The 13,952-nt window shown below is 43.1% G+C and overlaps 1 protein-coding gene across 1 annotated transcript; it reads left to right on the top strand.

The window, feature by feature from the left end:
- Positions 1-290: 290 nt before the first annotated feature.
- LOC147460738 (uncharacterized) lies at positions 291-2,623 on the top strand. The gene has a single exon (XM_086508439.1). The coding sequence runs from the start codon at positions 813-815 to the stop codon at positions 1,635-1,637; it is 825 nt and encodes a 274-aa protein (XP_086364565.1). The 5' UTR covers positions 291-812; the 3' UTR covers positions 1,638-2,623.
- The last annotated feature ends 11,329 nt before the right edge of the window (positions 2,624-13,952 follow it).

Here is a 13,952-nt window from a genome sequence, read left to right as displayed (position 1 = left end):
TGATGAAAAGCTAGAGCTTCATTCAAATAATCATGACAAAAAATGGATGATGTTTTGAGCGTATCTGATGACGATGATGCATCCTATGAGGCTGATGGTAGCTCTTTATCTGAGAATGATGCCCAAAGTATGGATGCAGGCTCTTGTAGAAGCTTGGATTTGAAAGCTATGTCTTTATGTAGAAATGTTTTCATGTCTGCTATGGTTCGTGAACAGGAGACTATTGGTTGTGATAGACTGGATTCAGATCATGATGCTGAACATGTGTCCATGAACCAGCCCTCGCAAAATTGAAATGTGGAGGATATCTGTGCATGCTGTGATCTCTGTATGGATGAAGAGACAGTTGTGCAAGAGTTCCTTGCTCACGTTTTATGGCAAGTGTGGCTCTATTTGTAATGCAGAGACAGTTTTAGTCAAATACTAGTGCCAAACGTTGTTGCATGGACTATCCTTATTACTGGCTATGTTGAGCATGGTCATAGCAAGGAAGCATTCAGTTGTATAGATACCATGCAAGAAAAGGGCCTGCCTTACAAGGGTCTCACGTTTTATCTTGTTTGAATGCTAAGCATCATTGGAGCTCTGGGCAGAGGACAAGAGATACATGCTGCAATAGCCAGAGAGGGTTATGAATGTTGTTTTAGTCTTGGGAGTACTTTGGTAGATGTGTATGCCAAATGTGGTTAGCATATGGAGGCTAGGGAGGTGTTTGATAATATAACAGACGAGATGCTATTTCCTGGAACCCTCTCATTACTGCATATGCGGAACACGGGCTTGCAGTGGAAGCTCTTGAGTGCTTGAAGGATATGAAATTGGAAGGATATGCTCCTCAGACTCCTTCGATTTTATATGGAACAGTTCGGGAAAATATTCTGTTTGGAAAGCCATTCTTCCAAGATCCTTATGAGAGTGTTCTCTCAGCCCGCGCTCTTAATAATGACGTGGAAAGGATGTCTGGCAAGGCCCTGTGCATGTTAGGAGAACAGGGTTTCAATCTTTCTAGTGGCCAGAGAAGTTGCATTGCTCTTGCCAGAGCTATCTATCAAAATTGTGATATTATTTATTTTATTTTCTGGCTACGAACTAAGTGCTGCACAGTATTCACACGCCTTTCTCTTTTCAACATGCTCATCTCTCCAATGAATTCTTTTCCATGGGTTATCAATGGACTTATAGAGGCAGTTGTCTCACTGAAAAGGTTGACAAGATTTTTGTTGACTTATGAGACAAATTATGAAGGGACACAAAAGTTGGGATCAATAAATGATATGGAGAGTACTCAGGTACCAAAAAACCAGGAGCATTTAGAAGAAAATGCTATAAGCATACAAAATGCAAGTTTTTCATGTAGCAATGGCCTTCAAGATGTTCAACCTGAGCATCTGAAATGCATCGATATCAGAGTCTCGAAAAGAAGCATAGTGCTGGTTCTTGGTAAGGTTGGGTTTGGCAAGTCCTCACGTCTTCAAGCCATGCTTGGGGAGATGAGGCAGCTGAAGGGACACCGAGTTTCAAAAGGGAAATACGGATATGCTCCAGATGTTCTAGCATTGGTTGGTTGCATGAAATCTTGGGGTAGTGTGAAAACTATAAGGGAGGGTCATGAGATACATACTGACTACATTACATAGGGACTGAAAAGGGACGTTATTATTGTCAATGTTGTGTATGCCAAGTGTGGCATGCTTGAAAAAGCAAAGGAGGCATTTGATGAGATTCCAACAAGAGATACTTCCTCATGGAATGCACTAATTAGTGGTTATGTAGATCATGGACTCGGTTATCAAGTAGTTCACTGTTTTGGACAGATGCAAGATGAGGACATTGCACCTGATGTTGTCATCTTTGTATGTATCTTAAAAGCTTACGGCAGGATATAGGCAATTGAAACAAGTGAAGGGATACACATGGAGGTTTAGAGGCAGGGATTATTGGACAAGCATATGGTGCTCGCAACTGCATTGGTCGACATGTATGCAAAGTGTGGTATGCTAGCAAATGCCCCAAGAAGTTTTTGATGCGCTTCCAACACGGATGTGAGCAATGATAGCAGGCTCCTTCCAAGGTGAATGTTTCAAGGATATATGTCATATCTCCATGGCATGCTATTGGACAGTGTCGCACCTGATAGTACTATATATGCCAACATGCTCAAGCTTGTCCTGATAGCGGTCAGGTAGTTGAAGGAGAACAAAGTGATTGGAAATGCTCTAGTTTCCATAACCTGTTGCTAAGCATGAATGCTCTAGTAGGCTAGGGGGGTTGGCAAGCTATGTCAGGCGTTTGTCTGGCAGGCAATCCTTTGGTCTAGATTGCATCAATGCACAACAATGGGCATCTTCCCATTTTTGCGAGTCGTGTAAATATACTAGCTGAACAAGTATTTTTCCTTGGATTGAGGTGCATGGAGATTGGGACAAGGTCCGGCATATGCGATGTTGCTATTGAAGGGAACTGAAAGTCTTAGTGAAGATGTTTGTAAATGTGCTCATGCCAGGGAGTGTGCAGCTTCTCAGCCTAAAGCCAGAATTTACATGGTGTAAATAATGCATTCAATGGATTGCATATAATCTTTTGAGTCAAAAGTAGAGCTATGGGAGCTAGTGTTTTTTAGAAAGTGTAGGAGTAGATGCCGCGTAGAGAGGGGCCGAGAGGGCCTAGGAAGCGACTCAAGGAGGGTGGAAACGGACAAACTGGTGCAGCAGAGGGAGCCATGAGGGGGGTTGCCGACCATGCAAGATCAGGAAGGGGGGACAATCATGGCTCAAGAGAGGAGAGGCTGCCAGAGGTTGAGGAGGATGCCATTCAAAGGTGCGGAGTTGCAGGAGGTGTGGTGCTTCATAGGGAGACTCCAAGAGAAAGTTTGTAGGGTTGCACGGGGATTCTAAGGGATTTGGCCAATTGCAAGGGCAACCCCTGCAGGAGCTTGAAGGGCTAAAAACGAGCTGCAGAGCTGGTGAAGAAGGAGAGGGTCACACAGTTCAAAGATACAGAGAAATAGGTGGTAGAGGGAGCCAGCTCGTTGCAAAGGGGGGGAAGATCAAAGACAACGTGCAGAGAAGGTGGAATCTTATAGGTGACTTAGCCCTTCAACGCAAGCGAGAGGCAAAAGGATGCTCAGGCTTGGCAGGTGAGGGCTTATCAAGGGGCATCAAATCACAATCGAAAGCCGAACAATTCACAAGGTAGCATTTTGAGAGGGCAAGGAAGCTCGTGTGAGTTGGACGAGGAGGAAAAGCCAAGGGGATTGTGACAGGACATGCAAGGGGGAGCCATGAGGGGGGTTGCCGAGCAGGCAAGGATAATCTCATAGGGCATGCGGCAAGAGGGAGTCTCCAAGCAAGAGAGGTTGCCAAGCTCAACCGGGCCATCATCTAAAGGGAAGAGAAATTTGTGAGAGCAGCCAAGTAGAGGGGGTGTGCTGTGTTGACGGGAGAAAAGGGGAGTTTCAATGGAAGAAATCCCTCTCTGTATGTGGGAGAGAGGAAGCACGGTGCTGCTCTCTATCTTGAAAATATGATGCAGTCGAATGTTTTCTTGCTAATTACTCAATGTTTTTGTGACTTTGTACACTGAGAAGGTTTTACTAGCCAGGAGTGGTGGGCGTGTGCTGCAATACCACCCTGCGTTTATCTTCTCGCCCTTGTTGAGCTTGTGGTTGGCATTTGCTGTAATTCCCTCATGGCCAAGGGTTTGAGTTGATGCTACTAGAGATCTCTTCAATTTTGTTTGGCTAGTGATGTGAACTTGGGATTTCTGCTTCTGCACTGCAAGAGGAGCTAGCTATAGAGGTGTCCCACTAAAGTTTCTGTCTGTCAGCGTCAGCAACATATTTTGCCTTAGTGGTAGATAAAGACATGCAATCTTAGAGACACGATCTCCAAGAGATAGCTGCTCCAGCAAACATGAACACATAGCCAGATGTGGATCTTCTATGATCCATGCAACCCGCATAATCGGCAACCGTGTAACCTACAATAGATACATCACTATTTCTGAAGCGTAAACACTTGCTAACTGTACCTTTCAAATATTTGAGGATTTTCTTCACTACTTCCCAATGCTTCTTGTTAGGGTTTGTCATGTACCTACTAACCACTCCCACTGTATGTGCAATGTCTGGTCTTGTGGCTACCATAGCGGACATTAACTGCCAACTGTTGAAGAATATGATACTTTTACCATTTCCTCTTTCTCAGCCACCACTGTCCTAGGAGAATCTTCCTTGCTAATTTTGGAGTATGCTTGCATTGGGGTACTCAATGACTTCCCCCTTGCATACTAAAACATTGCAGTACTTTGTGGATGTACTTTTCTTGAGATAATTCAAGAATTCCATGTTGCTTGCCTCTCTTGATGTGCATACCAAGAAAGTGATTGGCATCTCCCAAATCCTTCATGGAAAAGCATTTAGGCTCAAGATCTTCTGTTGTATACTTCTTCTTGTATACCCACTTGCAAGGTAAAGCATTTTTGCCTTTTGGTAATTCAACCAAAACCAATGTCTCATTATCCACAATCAAATTGTATTCTGATTGCATAGCTTGCTCCCACTTAACGCTATCATTCATTTGTATAGCTTCTTTGTAGCAGGTTGGCTCTCCACTGTCAGTGACCAAAATGTGGTATACACTTGACTTTTACCGCTTGGACGCATGTGATACTCTCTCAGAGCATCTCAGTGCCTGACTGCTGGATTCTGCTCTCTCCGGAGCAATAGTAGTATCTTGCACTTGTTGAGGATTATGTGAAACACTACTGAACTGAGTTGGTTCGAGGCCACATCCTCAAAACAAATGTGTCTGTACTCAACTTGTTTGATGGGCTTCTTGTGCATTTTTGATTCATTGAAAATCACATGTGAGCTACAAATGACTCTGTTTGACTCTGGGTGCCAGAGACGATATCCCATCTCTCCATTTGCGCATTTGTGTGACCTGGGATCTAACTTATGACAAAGTTCTTTGGGCACATGTGCATATGCTGCACATACAAATACACGTAAATGCTCATAGCTTGGCCTTTTGCCAGTCCATAATTCCTCTGGAATTTTGAAATTCAAAGGAGAACTAGGTGACCTGTTGATGATGTGCACTGCTGTTAGAATAGCTTCCCCCCAAAACTCTGGAGTAAGTTTTGCCATAGACATCATAGAGATAACTCGCTCTTGAATGGTGTGATTCATTATTTCAGCTATCCCATTTTGTGCACGTGTGTATGGAGCAGTAAAATGCCACCGAATGCCTCTTCTATTGCAAAAATCCTTGAGCTCCGTGGAGACGTATTCTCCACCATTGTCCGTGCGAAAAGCTTTGAGCTTTTTTCCTGATTGGTTCCCAACCATGACGAGGAAGTTTTGGTATGTCAAAAAGACCTCTTCCTTACGCTTACGGAGATACACCCACACCTTTCTGGTAGAATCATCTATGAACGTGAGAAAGTAGTTTTGCTCCCCCCTAGAGTTTCATGTGGCATTGGACCACACAAATCACTGTGCACAAAGTCTAGGGGTTTGCCTAATTTCTTGTTCAATGGTGAAGATGCCAACCTATTCTATTTGCCGTATATACAATGCTCACACAATGGAAAGTCCTTGTAATCTAACACAGGTAAGTAGCCAAAACGCTGAAGTGTTTTCATTCCCTTTTGGCTAATATGCCCTAGCGGGCTATGCCACAACTCAGTAGATGGTAGCTCGACAACATAGATAGAGTGTTCGTCAACACTCAAAACCAACAAAGAGTACAGGGATCCATTTTTACTAACTTTAATCATGATAAGGTTGTTTTTGCGGACATCCAAGAACGATTACCAAAAACTGTAGTGTAGCCAAGATCATCCAGTTGCCCTATAGAAAGCAAGCTCTTTGTAAGCTTGGGTACATGTTTTACATTGTGCAACACAAAAGTAGTGCCATTATGAATCTGAAGTTTCACATCACCAATGCCAATAATGTCAAGCTCATAGAAATCACCAAGCTTGAGTATGCCATGCATGGATGCATAAGAGGAAAACCACTCTCTATGCGGCATGACATGAAAACTTGCACCAGAATCAAGAATCCAATTCTGTGCATAACCCTTGTCCTGTGCAACTAAAGCATCTGGAGTGAGATCATCTGAAGTGAAAATGAGAACATTTGAGGATCTTCTGTCACCTCTGTATGAATCTCTGTTGGCATAATGTTCATCATCATCGGAGGAACATCCTTTACTCAACCACATTGAGCTCCTCAATATTTACCGTACTATTGCCTTTGCCAAAATTATCGTACTATTGCCTTTGCCAGAATATCCTTTTGCATGTTTTTCTCATCTCTTAGGAAACTGCGACAATTTTTGTAATGGCACTTCTTGTGGCAATAGTAACACTCCACATTTTTGGTATTGCGGTCTCTACTTGAGTTCCTGTGTCTGCTAAGACTACGAGGATTTTGTTCTCTACTTTTGCTTCTACATTTATTCCTGTCATGGCCTCTTGCTTTTGTTGAACTGCGAGCCATATATGCATCTCCATGACTAGCACCATCGAGAGATTTACGTGAAATCTCTTCAGTGAGCAACGTATCTGTGAAAGAATCAAACTCTAACTTGCCATTCGGAGCCGAATTGCTAATGGCTATGCAAAAGATATCCCATGAACTGGGTAGAGAGCATATCAAGAATATAGACTTGAGTTCGTAGTCAAAATACTTAAAGCCCTGAGATGTCAGCTGACTGAACAAGGAGTTGAACTCATTTAAGGGACCAGAAACTGTGCTACCTTCTTTCATGTTGAGATTCATAAGCTTTTTCATGAGAAAAAATTTGTTGGATGCACTTTTGCTCTCCCATGCTGAACATAAGCTATCCCAAAGTTCCTTGTTGTTGTCTTCCCTATAATAGTGGAGAACACTAACTCGGCTAGATGTAGATGTATCGTAGCCATGGCTTTCATATCCAAAAGCTCCCACTGAGCTTGTGTATAGTCATCATCCTCTGTGCACTCTTTCAACGGTTCTGAGAGGCCTTTGTTTATCAAAACATGTTTCATGTGCTCTTTCCACATGGTGAAGTTGCTACCATCGAACTTGCAATTGAAATACTCCTCCTTTTCTGAAGAAGAAGCCATTGCTGACAAGGGGGTTTGAGAGGTGCCAAACTATGGTGAGATGCTGTAGAAATTTGGGAAGAGTAACCTTTGTATCGGGAGTAAAATCTCAACCAAAATAGACTCAAAAGTGCCAACAATGAAAGTCACGACTTGCGGGAAGGAAATCCGGCAGGGTCTCCTTTGTATCAGGAGTCAAAACTCAACTCAAAATACACATAAATGTGCCAAGTGCACTAACTGGGTATCTGCTGCACAAAACCACTTCTATGTGACCGCCAACTCCACGTCTAAAAGCGTAAATAACCGTCCAGATACATATCCTATGGCGAGGGTACCGTAAAGGGGAACTTCAACTACTTGTATCACTGAAAGTGTCTCAATATTCAAGCATACCCAAGCTCAAAGAAAACCTCATACTATCGGCCCTCCAAAGGATAATGCAGACACGAAAGGACTAGCCACAGTCTCAGAAAGGGCTCTTCCAGTCCGAGTCCACAAACGGCCGGGAAAAATTGCCAAAATAGCCAAAAAATGGCTCCACACGTAGTACAGTGCGCAGTGTCTACAACTCAATGTACATGAGTAAAACCGCGCTCAAACATGTGCCAAGAACTGCTGCATGTAGTGAAAGTGGTCCCTGCAGGGATCTTCTCTCAAAAGAGATCAGGAGCACTAGGTGTGCTCACAAGAAAATGCATCTGTCAACGCATCTGTTTGTAGAGAATCTGCTATCGAAATGACTGCCAAATTGCATGTGAAAGCGCCGTGTCTGGTAATCTAGAGAATCTATGTGTGAAAGGCTAACAAACCCCTTGTAACCTGTAACCTGCATGTCGGTGTCGCTATGTGCCGATTTTTGCCTTCGGGTAGAAATGTGCTAGTCGAATAGCCCCCAAAGGTATCGTAGCCAAAAATCGTGCCTTACAGCACACTCGGTGCACTCGATGCCGATGCCGGGTGTCACTCCTCTATGGTAGAGGCACCTCACCCGTGCGTGTGGCAAGTACAATTGTCGATCGCAAGAAAAAGTCGTCCGATTGAAACCGGTGTCGGGTTGGATGTCGAAAAATCCACCGCATTGTGTAATGCCGAGCTGGTGTGCTAGAAATGGGGTCGTAAAATGATGTGTCGATGCGGGGCAGCAAATTGTAGATGTCGATGTCATCTCCCACCACCGGATGGGAGTGGCTAGTCAAATAGCCGTAGATGCCTACGCTCGAAGAGTGAACTTGGGCCAATGCCGGATAACGCCAGGCTTACTCACCCACATCTACGCACGTCGGTGTGTGTGCAGCGTACGCCAAAAGAGATCTCTCTATACCTCTCAAGCTCGCTCTCTCTCAAATGCCAACGATGAGTTTCCAAAGCTTTATTTTCACCAAAATTGGCTCTCTTTCTCTCTCTTACTCGCTCTCTTTTTTGAGAAAAATCTCTCTCTCAAAAAGTGCAGCCGTTTTTTGACCTAGTAGACAGCAGTCCACTCTTTTGATCATAACTTCTTCATCCGAACTCCGATTCGGGTGATCTATAGCTTCAATCGAAGAGCACAAAGTCCTCTACGTATTGATGTAAAGACAGAAATTTTCAGAGTTATGGAAGGCGTTTCTGTAGCAGCATTTCCGAAGTGAATAGGTTCAACAAAATTGATTCTCATCTCCTATTTTACATACAATGTCTTCCGGCACTCGCAAGGGTTCTTCTTCTTCAACAAGGTCCACAACCATTGTGGAAAATGATCCAAAATCTCCTAAGTGTGGAGATAGCAACACAACCACCCAACCAACGACATCGAAAGCCATAATCATGGCGTACTTGGTATCATTGCAAGAGATCGTAAACAAACAAGGCGAAGACTTACGAGCACTTGCAATGGAGAATGGCACACTAAGGGTACTTGTGGTTGAGAATGAGAATCTCAAGAGGACACTTGAGATGCAAACAACACGTTTGATGCAACTTGAAGAGGAATTCAAGGAATGTAAACGCTCTCTTGTGGACTTGAATGCTTTGAAGGAGCGGATGAGCAAAGTAGAGCATGACCATGTATTGAAAGAGGAGAAATTTGACACTATGAGCCGGGATGTATGCGACATGAAAAATGTATGCACAAACAAGTCTTGGGCTGATGTATGTGGTAGCAATGTGGTTTCTAATTCCTCACTCATGCAAGCTATGGTTCAAACAAAGAATGTTGAGAATGTGGATGTGGAGGAGTTGAAGGAACGGGAGCGACGTTCCAAGAACATTGTCATTCGTGGAATTCCTGAAGAGAAGTTAGAGACACCTCCTTCTCTTGCCATTGTTATTGAAGATTTCTTCAAAACCCACTTTGGCATGTCCGGAGTTATGGTCTATGGAGCACATAGAGTGGGGAAGCAAGGAGCTCCTCGCTCGGGAGAACGGCCAATTGTATGCACCATGCCGGATGAGACCAAGCGAAAGATTATCCTTGATAATAGTTGGATCTATTTGAGGGATACAAAATGTTTTGTATGTGAAGATCGCACTATTAAGCAACAAAATATGCGTCGCAAGGCATATGAGGAAAAGAATAATAAAAACAAGGAGATCTCTCATGAAGAAAATGTGCCCAAGGAGGAGGCAAGTCTCTCAAGCAAATAGGGATGCGTGACCTATGAGACCGAGTTACAATTAAAAATATGCTTTTGGAATTGTAATGGATACCCATGGAATGCGGGGGTTGGCATTGATGAACTAACAAGCAAAGCCGATGTTGTACTTCTTGTTGAAACTTGGGAGCATGATACACAAAGGATTGACGGCTTGGAGGATTACAATGTACATTCATTGATGTGGTCAAAGAATCTCAAGCAACGAAGAGGACAAGGAGGGTTAGCATGTATGGTTAAGAAAGGATTGGAAGATTTTGTATCAATTGTGAAAGATGACAAGTACAAACGTTATGTATGGCTGAAAATTATGACACCAAAAAGAGCACCCATTTTTTTAGCCGGTTGCTACATTCCTCATCATGATTCTCCCTTTTATGCTTGCATGGATAGAGATCAACCATTTTCTGATTTGGAAGAGGACATTGCTTATTTCAAAGGTGAAGGTGATGTTATTGTATTTGGGGATATGAATGCTCGCACAAAAACATTGCAACATGATACTCAACAATTTGATATGCCATACATTTCAAGGGAGTTGGAGGAAGTTCACTTGTATGATCGTACTTCAATGGATGAGAAAGAGCCGGATCACTATGGAAAGTTACTTTTACACATGTGTAATAGCACGGGTATGCTCATTGCCAATGGTGTATCTTTGTGGAGTGGAACCAATGGATTTACATGTAGAAGACATAATGGGAATAGTTTGATTGACTATATGCTACTCTCTGAAGACATCATGTATCGCATAAAGAGTTTTATGTTTGGTCAATGGACCCCGGAATCCGACCATCGCACCTTATGTATTGACCTTTCATGTGGAGAAGCAACTAAGCATGATAATCTCAGCCAAAGGAAAGAGAAGTTATCACTATGTATGGATTTCAAACGGACACCAATGTACATTGAAATGGTTGAGCAAAAATTATGGATGACAAAGCTTCAATGTGATGCACCATTGGAAACTAAATGGGAAGCTTTCAAGAAAGCTATTTGTTCTTGTGCGGAAGAATGCTTTGCCATAAAGCATCTCCATGGTATCAACAAAGATAGATCACGCAAAAGGTGGTTTGATAAAGAATGTCAAGATGCTCGAAAGTCCTTGATAAAGCTTGATGCAACTATGGACAAAGACAACTATCAAAGTCATTTGCATACATACAAGGCATTGATTCAAAAGAAGAGAAGAAGATGGGAAGTAAAGCAACAAGAATTTCAAGTCCAAGAAAAGGCACATGCATGTGGAAGATTTTGGAGAAACTTGAGAGGCAAGCGGGTTGAGAATTTTGGTAACTTGAGTCTAGTGGATATGTACACACATTGTAGGCAATTATATGAGCAAGAAAATACTGAAAAAATGCCATTTTATGGTTCACTCCCATGTATGCCGTCTTTTTTTACTATTGAGGATGTATGCGGTGGGCTTGAAAAGTTGGCCACTCGCAAAGCGAGAGATCTTCAAGGTATCAAGCCGGAGATGATCAAATGGACGGGAGATTTTACCCATGAGTGGATGTGTGATATGTTCAACCTTGCACTTCAACATGGTATGCCTTATGATTGGAGTACTAATTGGGTTAAGCCTTTGCATAAAGGAGGGGATGTAAAGAATGTAAGCAACTACCGGACTATAATGATTGGGTCTCTTATGGAAAAGCTGTTTGGGTGCATAATGGAGATGAAATTGAGTGATTGGGCTGAAGAGAATGACAAGCGTGCAAAGGGACAAGCGGGTTTTCGTCGATGCCATAGCACCATTGATCATCTTGTCACTCTTCGTGTTGTCATAGAGGAAAGTCGGTTGAAAGGCAAACGATTTTATTGTTGTTTTGTGGACTTTAAGAAAGCCTTTGATATGATTCCACATAACAATTTGTGGAGAAGGATGGAAGAACTCCAAGTGCCAAGTGAGTTTATGCTTGCGGTTTCTCGAATCTATGAGAAGGTGATTTGTCAATTGCGCATGGGAAGAGAAATTTCAGAAATTTTTGTAAGCACTATTGGGGTTAAACAAGGATGTCCATTGTCACCAACTCTCTTTGGTCTATGCATCGATCAATTGGAACAAATGGTACTTGACTTTATGCAAGAAGAAGGCATTGAAGAGGTCACTATTTGCAATGCGGTAATCATGCTTTTGTTGTATGCAGATGATGTAGTGCTTCTAGCACACACTTTAGAAGATGCACAAAAGCTTATGGTTGTCCTCGAGAACTTTTGCTTGCATAGTGGGCTGATTGTAAATGAATCCAAAACAAAGGTTATGCTTGTGAAAACCAACCATAAGGAGAAGCCATGCATTGTGTACAACAACGAGACACTTGAAGTTGTTGAGATCTTTAAGTACCTTGGCCTTGAGGTTCCATCCAATCACAAGTGGCATGAATGTGCTATGCGTCGTTTGGAAGCGGGAAAGAGAGCATATTATGCATTTGAGAACATGTGTAATGCGGGAAACATCAAGTGTTGGGTTCTCAAGAAGTATCTTTTTGATGCATTGGTGACACCTGTTCTTCTTTATGGAGTTGAAGTGTGGGGCGGGAGCATCTCAAAGTCTACTTGGAAAGAGTTTGAGAATGTCCAAAAGAGTTTTCTTACAAACTTTCTCCAAGTTAAAACACAAACACCATATATGCTCCTACTTCTTGAGTCGGGATCTCTTCCAATTGAGGTTATGGGCATGGAAAGGGTTATGGAGTACATGATAAAGATGCGTCAAAACCCCTCACATCGACTTCCTACAATTGCATGGGAAGCAAGCAAAAAAGTTCAAAAGACGCATAAAAGCAAGATCTTGAGCACGGGATGGATGCAAGACATAAAGAAGTGGTTTGGGAGATGGGATGCATCACACTTGCTACATGATGCTTCAATTGACTCTCAAGTGAATGAAGCTTTTCTACAACGCCAATGTATTACGGCTTGGGAGAAATTCGGTGGGTCACGCTTCATATATTACACCACCTATATTGCCCCCAACTACAAAACCATGTTCTTCGCTGAGAGAGGAAACCGTACTCACACTTACATGCTTGAGCCTATTCCCTTGTCCGCGATATGCACTATCGCAGCAATTCGGCTTAGCTCCCATTTCCTTCGATGCGAGATAGGGCGTTGGGGCAATGGAGAAGAGTCAAATCGATTGTGCACATTATGCTCACTGCAAGTTCGAGAGTCTGAGCACCACACACTACTAGAGTGCTCAGCTTTTGATCAAATCCGAACTTGCTTCTCTCACATTTTCAGCCATAACTTAGACCTACACACTTTCCTCTCCCAGCCAAAGTGTGGGCTCTCCATTGCGACTCTCATCACTACAATTTTGGAGCATCGAGAGTCACTCATCAGCCATACACATACTACATCACATGTAACTTTGGTCCCATAGGTCATATTTGACCTCCGAGGACGATAATAAAATCTATCTATCTATCTCTCTCATAGCTGCAATTTCTAAAAAACTGTCTTTCTTTTCACGAGCTTGAGGTGAGGGGTCAGGGGATTTTGTCGCAGGCTCAGTGGGAATAAGCACTTGCACAGAAGAGATAGTGTGTGTGAGTTTAAACAAGAAATTGATTTTTGGTTGATTTTTGAAAGTTGCAGGCTGCCAGACTAACGAGCCAGAGAATGCTTGGCTTTGCTCGAAGCTCTCTCTCTAAGTTTTGCTGCAGCTCGATCTACTGCTCGCACTCTCTCTCCGCCCGATTTGGTTGTAGCCTTGACAAATTTCTCCCGATGCTCTTCTCCTAGCGCTACCCAAGAGCGGCTCAAGTGTGTGTGTGATTTGCCTGCTGGCCGCTGCACTGCAAGCCTTTTTTCATTGCCTGCTTATACACACACAATGTGTGTGTGTGGTTGCCTACTTTGATCCACAGCCACAGCTCGTGTCCAGCTGCCTCGATTTTCTTCTTCTCTGCCTATCCCGATTCCTGCATCTTCAATGGCTACTACCTCTCTGGCCCGAATTCATTGGCACACACGTTGGTGTATGTGTGTACATCCTGCTGTGCCTGCTTTAAGCCTCCTACAGCCCGAACAGTAGCTCGGCTTCAATTGCCCCTTTGCTTCTACTAGTTTGCTTGGACTGTTTTGATTGCGAGCTCTGCTTTGCTTTGGCTGACTCTTCTTGCTGTTGTTTCTCTCCCTAGATGAAGCACAATACACAGCAGGGAGTTTGGGTTAGTGGAGAGGAAAGTGGAGAGTGATCAACTCTCTCACTTT

Source organism: Adiantum capillus-veneris, chromosome 3 (genome assembly GCF_014529385.1).
Source record: "Adiantum capillus-veneris isolate H3 chromosome 3, ASM1452938v2, whole genome shotgun sequence".
NCBI classification, from domain to species: Eukaryota; Viridiplantae; Streptophyta; class Polypodiopsida; order Polypodiales; family Pteridaceae; genus Adiantum; species Adiantum capillus-veneris.
The sequence above is the reverse complement of the archived record's forward strand: the minus strand, read 5'-3'. Positions and strand labels throughout refer to the sequence as shown.